Raw genomic sequence first — 15,835 nt, 5'->3', positions numbered from 1 at the left:
GTTCTATTTTTTGTTTGTTTGCTTGTTACTGCATGCATGTGTGACAACAGACACTTATATACAGAGAAATAATGTCAGGAATATACAAGACCTTTCGCAATAAATATTAATTAAACTCACTTCATTTATTTTTTTCTTTTAAATGCAGTTCACTTTTGCTGCTACAAAGAGAAGTTCATCAACCTTTATTGCCGCCTGTCTGCAATAATAGAGCTGGACTCCTTAATTTCCCAGCAGGCTCTGCGAGAAGCAATTACGGACGACGAAGTTGCAGCAGCAAAGCAGAGACACCAACAAGTATTAGACTATATACAGGTAGGGTGCTTTATCAAATTCCATAACCAGAAATGGAAATAAGAATTGTTTCTGTCAAGTATGTTTTCAGTTCAATTATGTCATTGAACAGTTTGTGCTTAGAACTTGAGTGAAGCTTGCCACCTAGGCTACAATGTGATAATTCAATCCAATTCATACAATCAAATGTGTTGTTTTTTTTCTGTTAAAAAAATTTCACCCAAAATGATCTTATTGAAGCTTCTTGCAGTATGTGCATTGTACTAATATTGTTAGGGGCATATTCAATTCTTGGTGTTATAGCCAAAAATCTTGCGGCGCGCACTCTATTACCGTTATTACGGTAATAGTGCGTGTAAATACCGTTATTACGGTAATAGTGCGTGTAAATACCGTTATTACGGTAGTTTTCTCGCTGGATTTCAGCTCGCAGCTCCCTGAGCCGCGAGCTGAAATCCAGCTTACTATTACCGTAATAGTTTTAACGCCGCGGGGAATTCAAAGAATTGAATATGCCCATTAGGGGGGTATTCAATTGTTAGCGTTAACGGAAAAAAACGAGCGCTCAAAAAATCTTAGCGTTAATACGGTAATTACTCGCGAAATTTCAGCTCGCCGCTCCCTGAGCGAGTAAACTACTGTGTTAATGCTTTTCACGCGCAATATTACCGTATAAACGGTAATATTTTTTGAGCGCTCGTTTTGTTCCCGTTAACGCTAACAATTGAATACCCCCCGTTTTCTGTTACCAATTGCAGCGTAATTTTTTGACCAAAAAATCGCATTAAAAAATATCAAATTGCAACATATGTGCCACAATTGTATGAAGATGTGTTTCCATGGAAGCTGTAGTGTGAATCAAGCTTAACTCTTGAAAAGATGAAAAGCGCATCTAAAAGATGCATAGCATACACTAGGTTACTCTAATCCTTCTGTAGTCCAGAAATAAAATCTATTCCATTGCCATTTCTAGCACACATTGGGCTTTATTTAGAGTAAATCTAGCTAAAGGGGAAAAATTGCACACGGACAAAATCATTTTGTGACAGTAAAGTGGTGAAAATACTTTTTTTTGTTTGCATGCAGAAAAAAATACAGCCTGATGTTGCATGTAGCACAGAATTTTTGGCCAGCTTATTTTTACACTGTGATTTAGAGTTGAGCTAGGACACATCATCCTTCCTACTTTGATATTGTAAGCACAATTTGACGCCTTTGCAGTGAAGCCCCAGGTGGATTTATTTCTCACTTTAAATGTCTGCTATGTATATTGTAAGTAGTATTAGTAGGCTACATACTGTCACAAAATATCAAAATATTGGAGACAGACAATTTTGGAATCCACCATATTAAAATCCTATGCTTGCCTCTGTATAAGCATATATTAAAATTTTTAGTTCATTGACCCTTTCAACATTTAAAATAGTTCAACTCTAACATGATTTAGACCTGTCTTAAAATTTGGTCATATTCATTATGGGTCCATCATGTCTTGTACTGATATTATTAAGGTTGATTTACAGTGTTCTATTTCTTGGTAATTGTGGAACTGTTTCAGAGTGGGGCGTGTAGGTAGTTTTGCGTAGCATATCTTGCCTGATATTGCTCTGCACATGCACAGAAAGTGTACACGTGCATATGTCCTGTTGCAGACTTGCATGTATCTGGCATTTACCTCTGTCTGCACCTAACGATGCAAGAAGTTGTAGGAAAGGGACGTTCTAAATTTGGCTGAGTACAGTAAAGTCATGTTTATACAAATGCAGCTCATACAGATCTGCCGAAACACACATGTCTGCATTGCTATAAGTTAAGTGCAAACACTCGCTGATGTTGTGCTGTTTACAGTACCTTAGTGCAGCACAAACATCAAACATAGCCCTATTAAATTACTAACAAATTCCCAAATCAAGTAGTTAAAGATTTGGTCTAACGTGCTGGTATAAACTAAAACTCCTTTTAGACATTTGATATGTTAACCAATATTAGCCCAATCAATCTAGAATTCAGATCTGTGCATCTCGAATTGTTTCTCTTTTTAGGAGCAGATTTAACCAGTCTTAGGATCCGCTTATTATTCAGGTGACTAAACTGAACACTTGCAGTCAACTCAGTTCACACCAAACTGTAACGTAATGTATGGTCACAGGCCAGCTTCATATTTCAAGATTTTCTCATAGACCACCAGTGACTCTGTTACACCTCGACTTTCTGCTGTCACCACCGCAGTTGTGGGCGGCCAATGCTTTCCCCACTCAGAGCTGTTCTTGCAGTCTGAGTGATTTTGAAGCTATATGAGTGCAGACATGGGATTACAGTGGAGCTTGCCAGGTTGTGATATACAGGAGTCTTTTCATCAGGCTTGTCTCTTAGAATATATTTATGGCTACCGAGTAGATGGAGTACTCTACCATACATCTACGCCAGCACCTATCCAGACAGATTTTTAGCAGCTCTGCCCTGAGTTCTCTGATTTCACTGGTGACTTGCCATCAACTGGCAGCAAACCAACTTGCATAAAATTTCCATGATACATCGCCAGTATCTCCATGCACCATAAATATAGGATTATTGTGATCGCTGTTTCTTGAGAAATAAGTTTCCACATAATAACAGTATACCTGATTTGTGCACAGGTGACTTAGTCTGCTTACTGAACCCGTAATCACTTGAGTTAAACAAAAATCAATACAACAGATACAAAACATTTTAGAATATAGCTGAACAGAAAGGCTGAGCCTTATTGTGTGTTCCTGAACTTTAAACAAAACACAAGTTATACAAAATTCCATGTGACTGCATGAAACTTCGTGTGCTCAGTGGATAAAGTAAAACGGGCCAAGAATTTGTCACCTTATTCTATCACCCTGATGGAAAGCACTTAATATCATTCATCCAGGGAAAAATATGATGCAGCCAAATGACTTTAAGGACCACAACACATAAAATATTGTACTGTATTTTTCTATTAAATTTTATATTTTCTTACTGCTGGTGCTGGTCTGTTCATCTGTTGAACAACTATGGATCCTTCCTTTTGAATTATGGACTATGCACAGCTTTAAGTTTTGATTTACTGATTGTGAATTCATTGCATCCTAATGTGTATGTATATATATATATATATATATATATATATATATATATATATATATACATCTACTATATAAATGCCTAGTGGCGTGTGTGGGAAAAAAACCAAGCTGCAGCGCCACCTGCTGGGCAGAGTTATACACTGACCTATATATTTCTTGAAGGAGAAGTGACAGTGGGGAGTGGTTGGTGGTTGCCAGGGGTGACAGTGGGGAGTTTTTAACACCTTAAGTAGCTTGATGAAGGATGTGGCGATAAAGATGAAGGATGAGGTGATGGAGAAAAATGATGAGGTGGTGACATGTGGACAAAACCACGTTAAAAAAAGCTGCTTGCGTCGGGAAGTAACGCTCTTCCCCTGAGGAGGCCTGGGCTAGGCCCAAATGCATGACAAGAACCTTTTTAACAGCTTAAATAGCTTGATTTGACTAGAATGCATGAGTATCATGCACGGGTTAACTTGTGTGTGTATATATATATATATATATATTTAGATTTAATTTTGCTGGCACTGAAGCCAATTTCAGACACGCAGCAGACTTACAATGAACTCATAGAAGGACACTGTAGTCCACACAAACGTGGGGAGGAGTGACTCACACAAACACGGGGAGAACATACAAACTCCACACAGATATGTTGAGTATTAGGAGATAATTTTACCATAGTTTCTTTTGTTGTTGCGAAATTTGATGTGATTTATATATAGTTTGTTAATTGCAGAGGTAACCATTTAGTAGATTCTCCCCTTTTCACCTCCAGAAGGCCTCCTTTCAACCTTAGTCATCTGTGGTTATACCCTCACAATCTCACAATACATTGGCTTGGGGGGTAAGGCCAAGTTGTACGATGGAAGATATGGTTGCACTGGGGTACCAATGCAGCCAAGAATGTCTGAAAATATTACTTAGTCAGCCAGGATAAAAGGTGAAGCAGTCATGAGTTCCTAATCTGATACATAGCCCATATAGTACATTGAATATGAGATCATGTGTATTAGGCAAAGTAAGTAAACAGCAAGAAAGACAACACTTAGGGGTATATTTACTAAACTGCAGGTTTGAAAAAGTGGAGATGTTGCCTATAGCAACCAATCAGATTCTAGTTATCATTTATTTAGTACATTTTACAAAATGACAGCTAGAAGCTGATTGGTTGTTATAGGCAACATCTCCACTTTTTCAAACCCACAATTTAGTAAATCTAACCCCTAGTGGAGTTTAACAGGCAGTGGCTCAAAGAACAAACAGCTGCGAGGGATCTGCAATCCCCCTAAAAACAATAAGCAATAGAAAACAAAAATTGCAGCAGTGAACACTGAACCACAAAAACAAAAATGTGTACTGCGGATATTCATATATCGATTAAGTTATTAAAATATTTAAATGCAACATAAAACATGATAAAAATACATTTCTCATGTAGCCATAAAGTAACAACCTGGATATATAATTGTCTGTTTTCTAAAGTAAGTAAACAGCTTTCTTTGAGATAAAATGCATTTAATGTGGCATAGTTTTCTTTGTCAAACCTTTTCCCAAGGTCAATTTAGAGTACATAAAATTGCCCTTTAGTCTCCTGAACCGGATTTGCCCTTGTATCCAGTCCAAATGTGAATTATTAGTGTATATTTATCATATTATTACAGAGCCATAACTAGGGCTGTGCTATAAGGGTGACCGCCCAGGGCGCAATGCCATACTTGCCTACATTTGTCAAGTCGTATCTGGGAGAGGGGTGTGTCTAGAGGGCGGGAGGGGGCGGGGCGCCGCCAATCGCCTCATTTTCGGCCTGCCCCTTGCATCAAATATGACGTTTTGTTGTGGGGCCAAAATGAAGCGATTTGCAGGGAATTGCATCATTTTAGACCTGCAGTTACAGGATGCTGCGAGTCCGTGAGACAAACCCAAATTTCGTGAGTCTCCCGGACATTCCGGGAGAGTTGGCAAGTATGTGCAACGCTGAAGAGGGGCGCAGTTTATGAATATTTTAGATTCATCTGTTTAAAATTGAGGGCTAGGCATGGCGGCATTTTTCTTTCTTGCCCCAGGTGCTAAAATTTTAAGTTGTGGCTCTATATTATTATATCAGTATTTTTAGAACTATTGATGCTACTTGTTTATCTGTTAGGAGTACATTTGTATTTTGTTCAGCAAGGAAAGGGCCACAATATATAGATATCTATAATATAAATGTCTAGTGGCGTGTGTTAGTCTGTCTGTGTGTGAAAAAAAAAAAAAAGCTGCAGCGCCACCTGCTGGGCAGAGTTATACACTGACCTATATATTTCTTGAAGGAGAAGTGACAGTTGGGAGTGGTTGGTGGTTGCCGGGGGTGACAGTGGGGAGTTTTTAACACCTTAAGTAGCTTGATTTGACTAGAATGCATGAGTATCATGCACGGGTTAACTGACCTACTAAATTCTTAGTGTGTGTGGAAAAAAAACCTCAAAAAGGGCTGAAATTTGGTATACTGACATTATTGACGAGTTGAGAGGTCAAACTCATTTTCGTGAGGTAATTTTACCTCATGAACACACGTGTACAGTGGCGGATCCAGGGGGGTGCGATTGGGCCCCCCCTAGCAGGGGTTTGCTGCCGACGGCTGCACAGTACGTGCAGGTCCATTTGGCAGTGACAGTGTGCTGCCCGGCTGCTCTGATTGTGTTTTAAACACACTGTCCCTGCCTGTCACTGCCGAGCGGACCTGCACATACTGTGCAGCCCCCGGCAGCCTCAGAATTTGGAAAGGGGGTGGGGCCTAAATCGCCCCGCCGTATCATCCCCCCGGGGAACAAACATTTTCTAGATCCGCCCCTGCATGTGTAGCAGCGTGTGTTAGTGTGTGTGTGTCTGTGGAAAAAACTATTTTCTCAGAAAGGGCTCATCCGAATGACCTGAAATTTGGTATACTGACATTATTTGACAAAAAAATGCATGAGTATCATGCACGGGTTAACTTGTGTGTATATATATATATATATATATATATATATATATATATATATATATATATATATATAGCATGTTTTCAATAGAAACATTTCAAGTAAGCATGATGTTGGAAAGTTTTCTTCCTGCTGTATCTACTCTTAGAGCCTTTGTGGGCACATTTTACTTACCAGAATTCTACTGAATATGAAATGATGATGCAAGCACCAGGAATACTAGCAGTTTGCTTACAAAAAAATAAATGTTTACTAATGACACTTTCCCTTTAAGCACTGACTGTGTATCATTTATTTATTAAAGCTTTATGGACGCTCTGGAAGAATGTGGGTTCTCACCTCCTCATATTATCACCTGAGCCCAGAGCGTTGATACACAGATCCCTATAATATTTCAGGTTTACAGCACGCCCTCCCCGCTGGCTCGCATTCATTCTCAGGTCCAAAATACATTACAAGGAACACACTCGACTGTGTTTTATTGGCACTTTTCAGCACGTCTCGGATGGTTGAAATCACTTGGCCTTTGACTCTGTGCTTCTCAGCCTACCCGAGGCATGGGTAAACAGCTTAATAAAAGGCATCCTGTCATGTCTTATTACTCAACAATAGCATCATTATCCATAATATATACGAAAGTCACCACATTTTAATTAAATAAATTTGTGAGTCTACAAGTGGGAGAACAGTATTTTTATGTATATATGTATTTGTCTATCTATTTTTACTTACACATAGAAAGGCAGAGCATAATTTAGTACTTTATATAGCTACAAAGCATGCAGAAAGCATCACACACGTTTGTCACGCACTAAATTGCTTTACAGACTTGTTCCAAAACTGGTGTACACTGCATAAAGAAAATAAACAGCACTTTTATTATTCCTTTATTTATATAGGGCTACATATATACAATCCTGTGCCATCAAAGAATGTTTAATTCTTTCACATTAGACTCTGACTTGTAGAGCTGAAATGAGCGAAATTGCAGCAACGTTTAGGACAAATCGCCTTTTGCATCAGAGCAGGTCGTTTCACGGGGGTATGATGTTTTGGCAATACAATTTTCAAGTCCTACTTAAACTTATTTATGGTCTATGAATAGTGCTTGAGACGACAATGGTCAATTCATTCTGCTGTGGTGTGGATGGGGTAGAACTGAGAACTCTCAAGGCCAAATTGAGCTGGCAAAATATGCAAAATTTTAAGAGCAGCGGGTAAATGTATGAAAGTCCGATTTCTGCAAGTCGCCGGAAATCGGCGACTTTGCAGTGAAAATTTAAAGGGGCGATGGCTTGTAAAGGCAAACTTGCCTTTACAAGCCATCGCCCCTTTAAATTTTCACTGCAAAGTCGCTGATTTCCGGCGACTTGCAGAAATCGGACTTTCATACATTTACACCCAAATGTGTAATGAGGTGAACATTTTGCTGAACAGTTTTGAACATTTTGCTCATCTCTACTGTAGAGCTTTACATTGCAATAGGATTTTCCTACCGCAGGCACATTTAGTAGCAATATTACCTTATAATTTAGTTGCACATAACTAGTAGCAGCAATGATAATGTAATCAATAAAGAAGAAAAGACACGAGTTAAGACAGTGGTTCCCAAACTGTGCGCCGTGGCTCCCTTGGGTGCCGTGGCGATCTCACAGGGGTGCTGCGGCCAGGTCCAGTGGTAAGCAAGGCGGGGGACTACTTGCTAATTAGTTTGACTTAGGAGTGCTTTGAAAAAATTATGGAGACCCTAAGGGTGCCTCGAACTGAGAAAGTTTGGGATCCACTGAGTTAAGACAAGATAAAAATAAGATTAAAAAGTGTATGCTGGAAAATATCAACATCATCAACATTTATTTATATAGCGCCATCATATTCTGTAGCGCTTTATAATTGGGAATATGGGGAATGTCTAAACAAATTGCAAACACATAAAAAGCTATTTTCCAGGGTGACTCTAAAAGTTTATGAACAGCAAACATGAAAACTACAGTGTAAAAGCTTTTCTCTGCCATATCTACTTAGGCGCCAAAGCATCTATTTTTATGGGTGAGCACATGAGTTTATGGGCCAAGATTGTGGCATGTGGAGGGTTAATGTATTAACATTTAATTATATAGGGCCTAGATATAAGGAGAGTACATTACAGAGAGTGTATATTACATTACAGAGAATATATATATATATATATATATATATATATATATATATATATATAGATATATATATATAGATATATATATATATCTATACATATATATATATATATATATATATATATATATATATCTCCATCTGATAGTACAGTAGGAGTTCAGCGGACATTCATTGCTAACTGCAGATTGGGTGCAATTGCAGACATGAGATTCCATTCAGTGATATTATTTAAAAATGCTCCATTAGCATTTTTTATTTTACTGATGTAGCCCTTTTACCCTGTGATAGATTTGTTTAGGTGGTTTCTCACAGACTCCTTACTCTGGCTTTGGATTTTCTCCATTTTGATCAGTTTTCCTCTCTCCCCCATTTCTCCTTGTCTCAGGTGCTGTGGGGTAGGGGTAAAGGGTCCTTTCACATGCAAACTTAAAAAACTGTTTTGATGCTAGAGGTGACAGCAGCACAGATACACAATAATTCACCAGACCATTTCATATTGAATTCACACTCCATTATTCAGTACTCCAGTACATTACTTGGTTGCAGGTCACAAATATTATTATTAACTTTTATTTATATAGTGCCAACATATTCTGTAGCTCTTTATAAATATAATAGACAGTGCTTTACAGCTGAGACTTACACTCACTCACTTCGAGAATTGTCCCTCTGTCTCTCGGCCTGCACTGTCTCTTCACTTAAGCTGGGTACACACTACAGGGTTTTTGTCCAATAATTGGCTCAACCAGCCAACATACGACTGGTCGTTCGAAAGTCGGGTCAGTGTGTGTAATGACACGATGGTCGAAAGTCTGCCCAAATGGACGATTGTCCCCTCATTTGGTTGGTCGTACCGTTCAATATTTTCATTCCAATATCCTTTCCGTTGTGTAGTGTGTATAAATTTCCGACCGATCCACGACAATCCTCCGATACTTCCTCGACCTGGGGGGCGAGTGTATGTAAATATGTGATGTCTGTACCAGTCCCACGTGGTGCGGTATCCGCACATCACTGACTTGTGTTTTGTGTACATGTGTATTGCACCTGTCTGGTTGCAGACCATTACACTTGTGTAAAGCACGTGTGTTATTACCCTTTGCATCTATATTGGGAACTTATTCATATTTACCGTTTATAAACTTATACCTTTATAAACTAAACTTTTTATTGCAGAATATGACAAGTGAAAAAAATAGTATTACACTTTAGGTGCTAGTGGTTTGTGGCAGAACAGTTCCAAACAGCACACACATTTCAACAAAATTTTTCTCAAGGTTTTTAATTTTTTTCTTGATGTCGCTTGAGTTTTTATTCCCTTTGATTTCCTTACCTACGAAACAAGGAAATAAAAAATGTTTACCACTTTAAACTTCTATATCTGTAATCTACATCCAAACACCATAAATGCTCTCATTTGCTCACCTTGCACACTGCTCGAGATCAGTTTATGTTGTAGTCCCTCTGGCACAATCGCAATAATAGTGGGCTTAACCTCCATATATTCTGGAAAACAGGTGCCATTTTGGTTATTATAACGGTACAGGTATGTGCCCAAAGCACTTAGTTGTCTACACATGTTCACTAAAATACCTTTGTGTAGAACTTCTTTCATAGCTTGGTATTCAACATCAATTTTTTCATGTTTGATAACAGGTGTTACATTAGTGGTATCTAAGCAGGCCTTTTCACCGCTAATTCTTGGATCTGACTAAAGAAAATCTATGTTACAAATCAGGCGTTTGCATTGCTTCGAAACTAGAATGAAATAAAGTCCTTCAAACAGGTTGTCACTCACCGGACCGTGAGTGCCTCTTCCCGGACATTTAGGAACCGTGGCCGTCCACCATCCTGAGGGTCTGCGCATGCGCAGCCCTTTTCTATACTTCAGTGTATATCCCTTTAACTTAATTGGCAGATCAGGCAACCTCCCTATATTAAGCACCTGTGGTCACTACCACGTTGCCTGATCTTGGAGTCTCATTCCTCATGAGTCTCTGAAGGTGTTCCTGTATTACTTGTGTATTCAGTGCTGCTGATTCCTGTGGTTTCCAAACCACTTCTACTACTGTGGTTCCATACCACTTCTACCATCAACTTTATCATCATGACTGTTTGCTGATTCCTATCCGCTGCCTCCGTGCACTACAGTCTTCTACACCACTTCAACGTTATTTTATATCAATGTGACTGTTTGCTCATTGCTATCCGTTGCCTCCGTGCACTCCAGCTTTTACCTCACTCACCTGCTTCTCATCAAGTCTGTTTGCTGATTTCTATCCGCTGCCTCTGTGCACTACAGTCTCCTGCTTGCAACTCGCCTGTGTTCAACATCGTGACTGCCAGCTGACTACTATCCGCTGCCTCTGTGCACTACAGTCTCCTGCTTGCAACTCGCCTGTGTTTAACATCGTGACTGCCAGCTGACTACTATCCGCTGCCTCTGTGCACTACAGTCTCCTGCTTGCAACTCGCCTGTGTTCAACATCGTGACTGCCAGCTGATTACTATCCGCTGCCTCCGTGCACTACACTCTCATCTCATCTTTGCTGTGACTTCCTCGAGACTGCCGCTTTTCATTACCATCTGCTACACTTCGTGATCTACAGCTCCGGCCCTGCGCTGCACTCCTGTTTCCCATCGCTGTTGGTTCCTGTGGTTGCTACTGGTTACCTCCGTGTGCCGCTGAGTCCTGCCGCTGTGGTCAGCGCTATCGTCCATCTCCTGCTGATCCACTCTCCACGCCTTCACGTGTTCCACTGGCCTCTACCCTCCTGTCAGCATTGGATTTGTATCTCTTCTACTACCCTCTGCTGGATCATCTCCATTCTCCTGGGTTTCCTATGAGTCCAGTTCCACGTGTTGCTGACTCCTGTGGATTCGTGTCCCTGTCGGTCTACTCACCTGTGCGCTGCACCTGCTAGACCGCTGCTTCTCCTATCCAGGGACTTCCTATCCAGTCGGCCTCCAGCCGCTCAGGTACCGCTGCAATCCCATCTGACTGCTACTGCTGAACCACGGTATGCATACTTCTCATTGACTGTGCTGTGTATTGCATATCTTGCTGGACTGTGTTTGGTTCTCTCTGGAGTCTGCTATCCGCTGAGTCTATTGCCATCATTGACTGTGTTATCATTGTGCTGGACTACTTCAAGAGACTTTCTAGATTGCAGACCTGATCAGTCATTTACATATATATATACCTATATTGTGCATATTACTGTGGATCGTGTATAAGGTGCCTGTGTATATCCTGTGTTGCAGTCTTCCCCCGTGCACCTCCTCACATATATATGCAGTGGTACAACTTGCTGATGTCAGACCACTGATCCCTGTTTCCGGTATCACCTGTTCCATTATCCTCTCACAGAGCAGTGGTACAACTTGCTACCGCAGACCACTGACTACCTGGATACCTCCACTTGGATTCCATTCCTTCACTCAGACAGCGGTACAACTTGCTACCCGCAGACCGCTGACTCTCATCACCTCCTTGTTTCTGTTGGACATTCCACCTCACTATAGCAGTGGTACAACTTGCTATCGCAGACCACTGACTACCTTCACGTGTCCTTGTCCATACAGTTCCTTGTGTATCATTACCTCATTATTACCAGTGTTGCTAGTCATAGACTTTCCTGAGCATCTCATCGGCCATCATTTCATGTTCCGTGATCACCCAGCTACCAGAGTACCCTATTACCATCTACATTGCTCTGGTAAGCCTACCATCTGGTGATCCCTGGGTAAAGACTCCTAGTGCCCGTGACAGTAAGATCAGGCCATGACAGACCCAGATGTGGAACCTACCGCCAAAGAGATGCTGCAACATCTGGTTAGCCGTGTGGAGCAACAGGATGCCCGCCAACAGCTGTTACTTCAGTGTTATCAGTCATTAACCTCCCAAGGTACATCTGGACAGACTGTGACAGCTACTACTGAAGCTCCTGTGCTTTCCTCCGTTTCCCCATTGCCATCCCAGGTGTCTATAGCTTCCACGCTTCACCTGCCTACTCCGTCAAAGTACGATGGAGACCCCAAAACTTGTAGGGGTTTCCTTAACCAATGTTCAGTCCATTTTGAGCTCCAACCTCAAAATTTTTCTACCCATCGTTCCAGAGTGGCCTATCTTATCTCTTTGTTTTCAGGACAAGCCCTGGCTTGGGCCTCCCCTCTGTGGGAGAGGAACGATCCAATATTACAAGATAGTGCCAAATTCATTTCTACATTCCGAAGTGTGTTCGATGAACCAGGTCGTGTGACCTCCGCTGCTTCCAGCATCCTCCGTCTGCGACAAGGATCTCATACTGTAGGCCAGTACGTCATTCAATTTAGGATCTTAGCCTCTGAACTTCAGTGGAACACTGAAGCCCTAGTTGCCGCCTTCTGGCAGGGGCTTTCCGATAAAATTAAAGATGCACTGACTACCCAAGAGCTTCCTTCGTCACTTGAAGATTTGATCTCTCTATGCCATCGTGTTGATATGAGATTTCGTGAAAGAGAGGCTGAGAAAACGACTTCTGCTAAAGCACCTTTTCGCTCTAACCCTCAATTTCGTCCAGTGTCACCCGCTGTGATTCCCATGGAGATTGGACGTTCCAAGTTATCTTCTGAGGAGAGGAAACGAAGAGTCAAGAATAGACTCTGTATCTATTGTGCTGATTCCACTCATGTCCTCAGCTCCTGCCCTAAGAGATCGGGAAATGCCAGGCCCTAACTAGTTCTGGAGAGGTGAAGTTAGGGTCCCTGGAGTCCTCTCCATCGTCTATGAAATCTAAAGTCTGCGCTTTTGATGTGACTATTTCCTTTGCTACCAAGACCTTTGAGTCACAGGCATTGATTGATTCCGGAGCAGCAGGAAATTTTATTTCCAAATCGTTAGTTAATCAATGGTCTCTACCAATGATTACCTTAAAAACTCCCATTACTGTGACGGCTATCGATGGATCACGTCTCATCAACGGTCTCATCACCCAGAGTACGTCTCCAGTAACCCTTCAGATTGGTGCTCTGCATCATGAAGAGATATCGTTTTTAATTCTTCCTGTTACGACAAGTCCGATTGTCCTAGGCCTTCCATGGCTTCAGTGTCATTCTCCCCAGATTGACTGGCGCACCCCTCAAGTCACGTCTTGGGGGCCTGAATGTCACCATCATTGCCTTTCCCAAGTCATTCCTCTCAAGGTACAGCAAGCTTCCATTTCAGCTATTTCACCGGGACTCCCTCCTCAATATGCTTCATTTACCGATGTTTTTGATAAAGCTCAGTCTGAACGTCTTCCTCCTCATCGTTCTTGGGATTGTCCGATTGATCTTCTTCCTGGCAAGACTCCTCCCAGAGGCCGGGTCTATCCACTCTCGTTACCTGAAACTCAAGCTACATCTGAATATATACGGGAGAACCTCCAGCGTGGGTTCATTCGACCTTCCACCTCGCCCGCTGGAGCTGGGTTCTTCTTTGTCAAAAAGAAGGATGGATCATTACGCCCTTGTATAGATTTTCGTGGACTCAATGCCATTACTATCAAGAACCGGTATCCCATTCCGTTGATCACTGAGCTATTTGACCGCATTAAGGGAGCCCGTATTTTTACTAAGTTGGATCTTCGTGGTGCTTACAATTTAATCAGAATCCGTTCCGGTGACGAATGGAAGACGGCGTTTAACACCAGAGACGGGCATTACGAATATCTGGTAATGCCTTTCGGGCTATGTAATGCCCCCGCTGTTTTTCAGGGCTTCATCAATGAGATTTTTCGGGACTTATTATATGTATGTGTCGTCGTCTACCTGGACGACATATTGATTTTTTCACAGGACCTGCCTTCTCACCACCAACATGTGGCAGAAGTCCTCTCCAGGCTACGGAAAAATTCATTGTTCTGTAAATTAGAAAAATGTTCATTCGAATTACCCCAGATTCCATTCTTGGGGTATATTGTTTCCGGAGTTGGTCTGAAGATGGATCCTGACAAAGTAAATGCTGTACTACATTGGCCCCAGCCAACTACTCTTCGTGCCATCCAGCGTTTTTTAGGTTTTGCCAATTACTATAGACGCTTCATTCAAGACTTTTCTTCCATTGCATCTCCTATTGTGGCCCTGACTCGTAAAGGGGCTAATCCTAAGCAATGGTCTACTGAGGCTATTCAAGCCTTTCAAACATTAAAAGAGTCCTTCTCTTCGGCTCCAATCCTTCGTCAGCCTGATGTGACACTCCCTTTTTTCCTAGAAGTAGATGCCTCTAATGTGGGCTTAGGAGCTATTCTCTCCCAACGCTCGGAACAGCAAAAATTCCACCCTTGTGCCTTCTATTCTCGGGGTCTCCTACCCGCAGAGAAGAATTATACCATCGGAGACAAGGAATTACTGGCTATCAAAGCCGCATTAGAGGAATGGAGATACTTGTTGGAGGGAGCTCGCCACCCGGTGACGATCTTCACGGATCATAAGAACTTGTCATATCTCCAGTCTGCCCAATGCTTGAACCCTCGTCAAGCAAGATGGTCTCTTTTCTTTTCCCGTTTTGAATTAATAATTACCTTCAAACCAGCTGCCAAGAACAAAAAAGCTGATGCCTTATCTAGAGCCTTTGCTACGTCCTCTGATATAGAAGAGGTTTCCAACCATACCATTCTAGACCCCAAATGTATCTCACTGGCTGCTTCATCCACCAAAACGCTACCATTTGGGAAGACCCTCGTGCCTCCTACTCTAAGGAGGAAAATCCTTTCGTGGTTCCATGCCTCTCGTTTTTCTGGACACGCCGGTGAACACAAGACTTTTGAGATCCTCTCTCGAAGTTACTGGTGGCCTTCAATGAGGAGAGACGTCAAAGAGTTCATTGCTTCCTGTGAATTATGTTCGCAATTCAAATCCTCCCGCAGAACCCCAGCAGGGTTGCTGCGACCACTACCCATTCCGTCCAAACCATGGACCCATATTAGTATGGATTTCGTTACTGACTTACCACCTAGTAAGAACCATAACACTATTTGGGTCGTAGTGGACAGATTTTCGAAGATGGCTCATTTCATCCCTCTGTCTGGTTTGCCTTCCTCGTCTATCCTGGCTGAACATTTCATTAAAGAGATCTTCCGTATCCATGGATGTCCATCTGAGATTGTGTCTGATAGAGGAGTACAATTCGTGTCCAGATTCTGGCGAGCCCTTTGTAAAACCTTGGGCATACGATTAGCACTCTCATCTTCTTACCATCCACAATCCAATGGACAAACCGAACGTGTCAATCAAGATCTTGAGACTTTTATAAGGATATTTTCATCAGCCAATCAAGACAACTGGGTAGAGTTACTCCCTTGGGCTGAGTTCGCCCATAACAACATG

At 41.6% G+C, this 15,835-nt stretch overlaps 1 protein-coding gene across 1 annotated transcript in view; it reads left to right on the top strand.

The window, feature by feature from the left end:
* The window catches only part of ANKFN1 (ankyrin repeat and fibronectin type III domain containing 1), a 396,769-nt gene that overhangs the window by 319,438 nt on the left and 61,496 nt on the right, over window positions 1-15,835 (top strand). The window contains exon 16 of the mRNA XM_075216743.1: window positions 149-315. Within this exon, the coding sequence (XP_075072844.1) occupies window positions 149-315 (167 nt within the window). The remainder of the gene's footprint in view (window positions 1-148; window positions 316-15,835) is intronic.

This window comes from Mixophyes fleayi, chromosome 6 (genome assembly GCF_038048845.1).
Source record: "Mixophyes fleayi isolate aMixFle1 chromosome 6, aMixFle1.hap1, whole genome shotgun sequence".
In the NCBI taxonomy this organism is placed as follows: domain Eukaryota; kingdom Metazoa; phylum Chordata; class Amphibia; order Anura; family Limnodynastidae; genus Mixophyes; species Mixophyes fleayi.
This window is presented reverse-complemented; position numbering and strand designations above follow the sequence as displayed.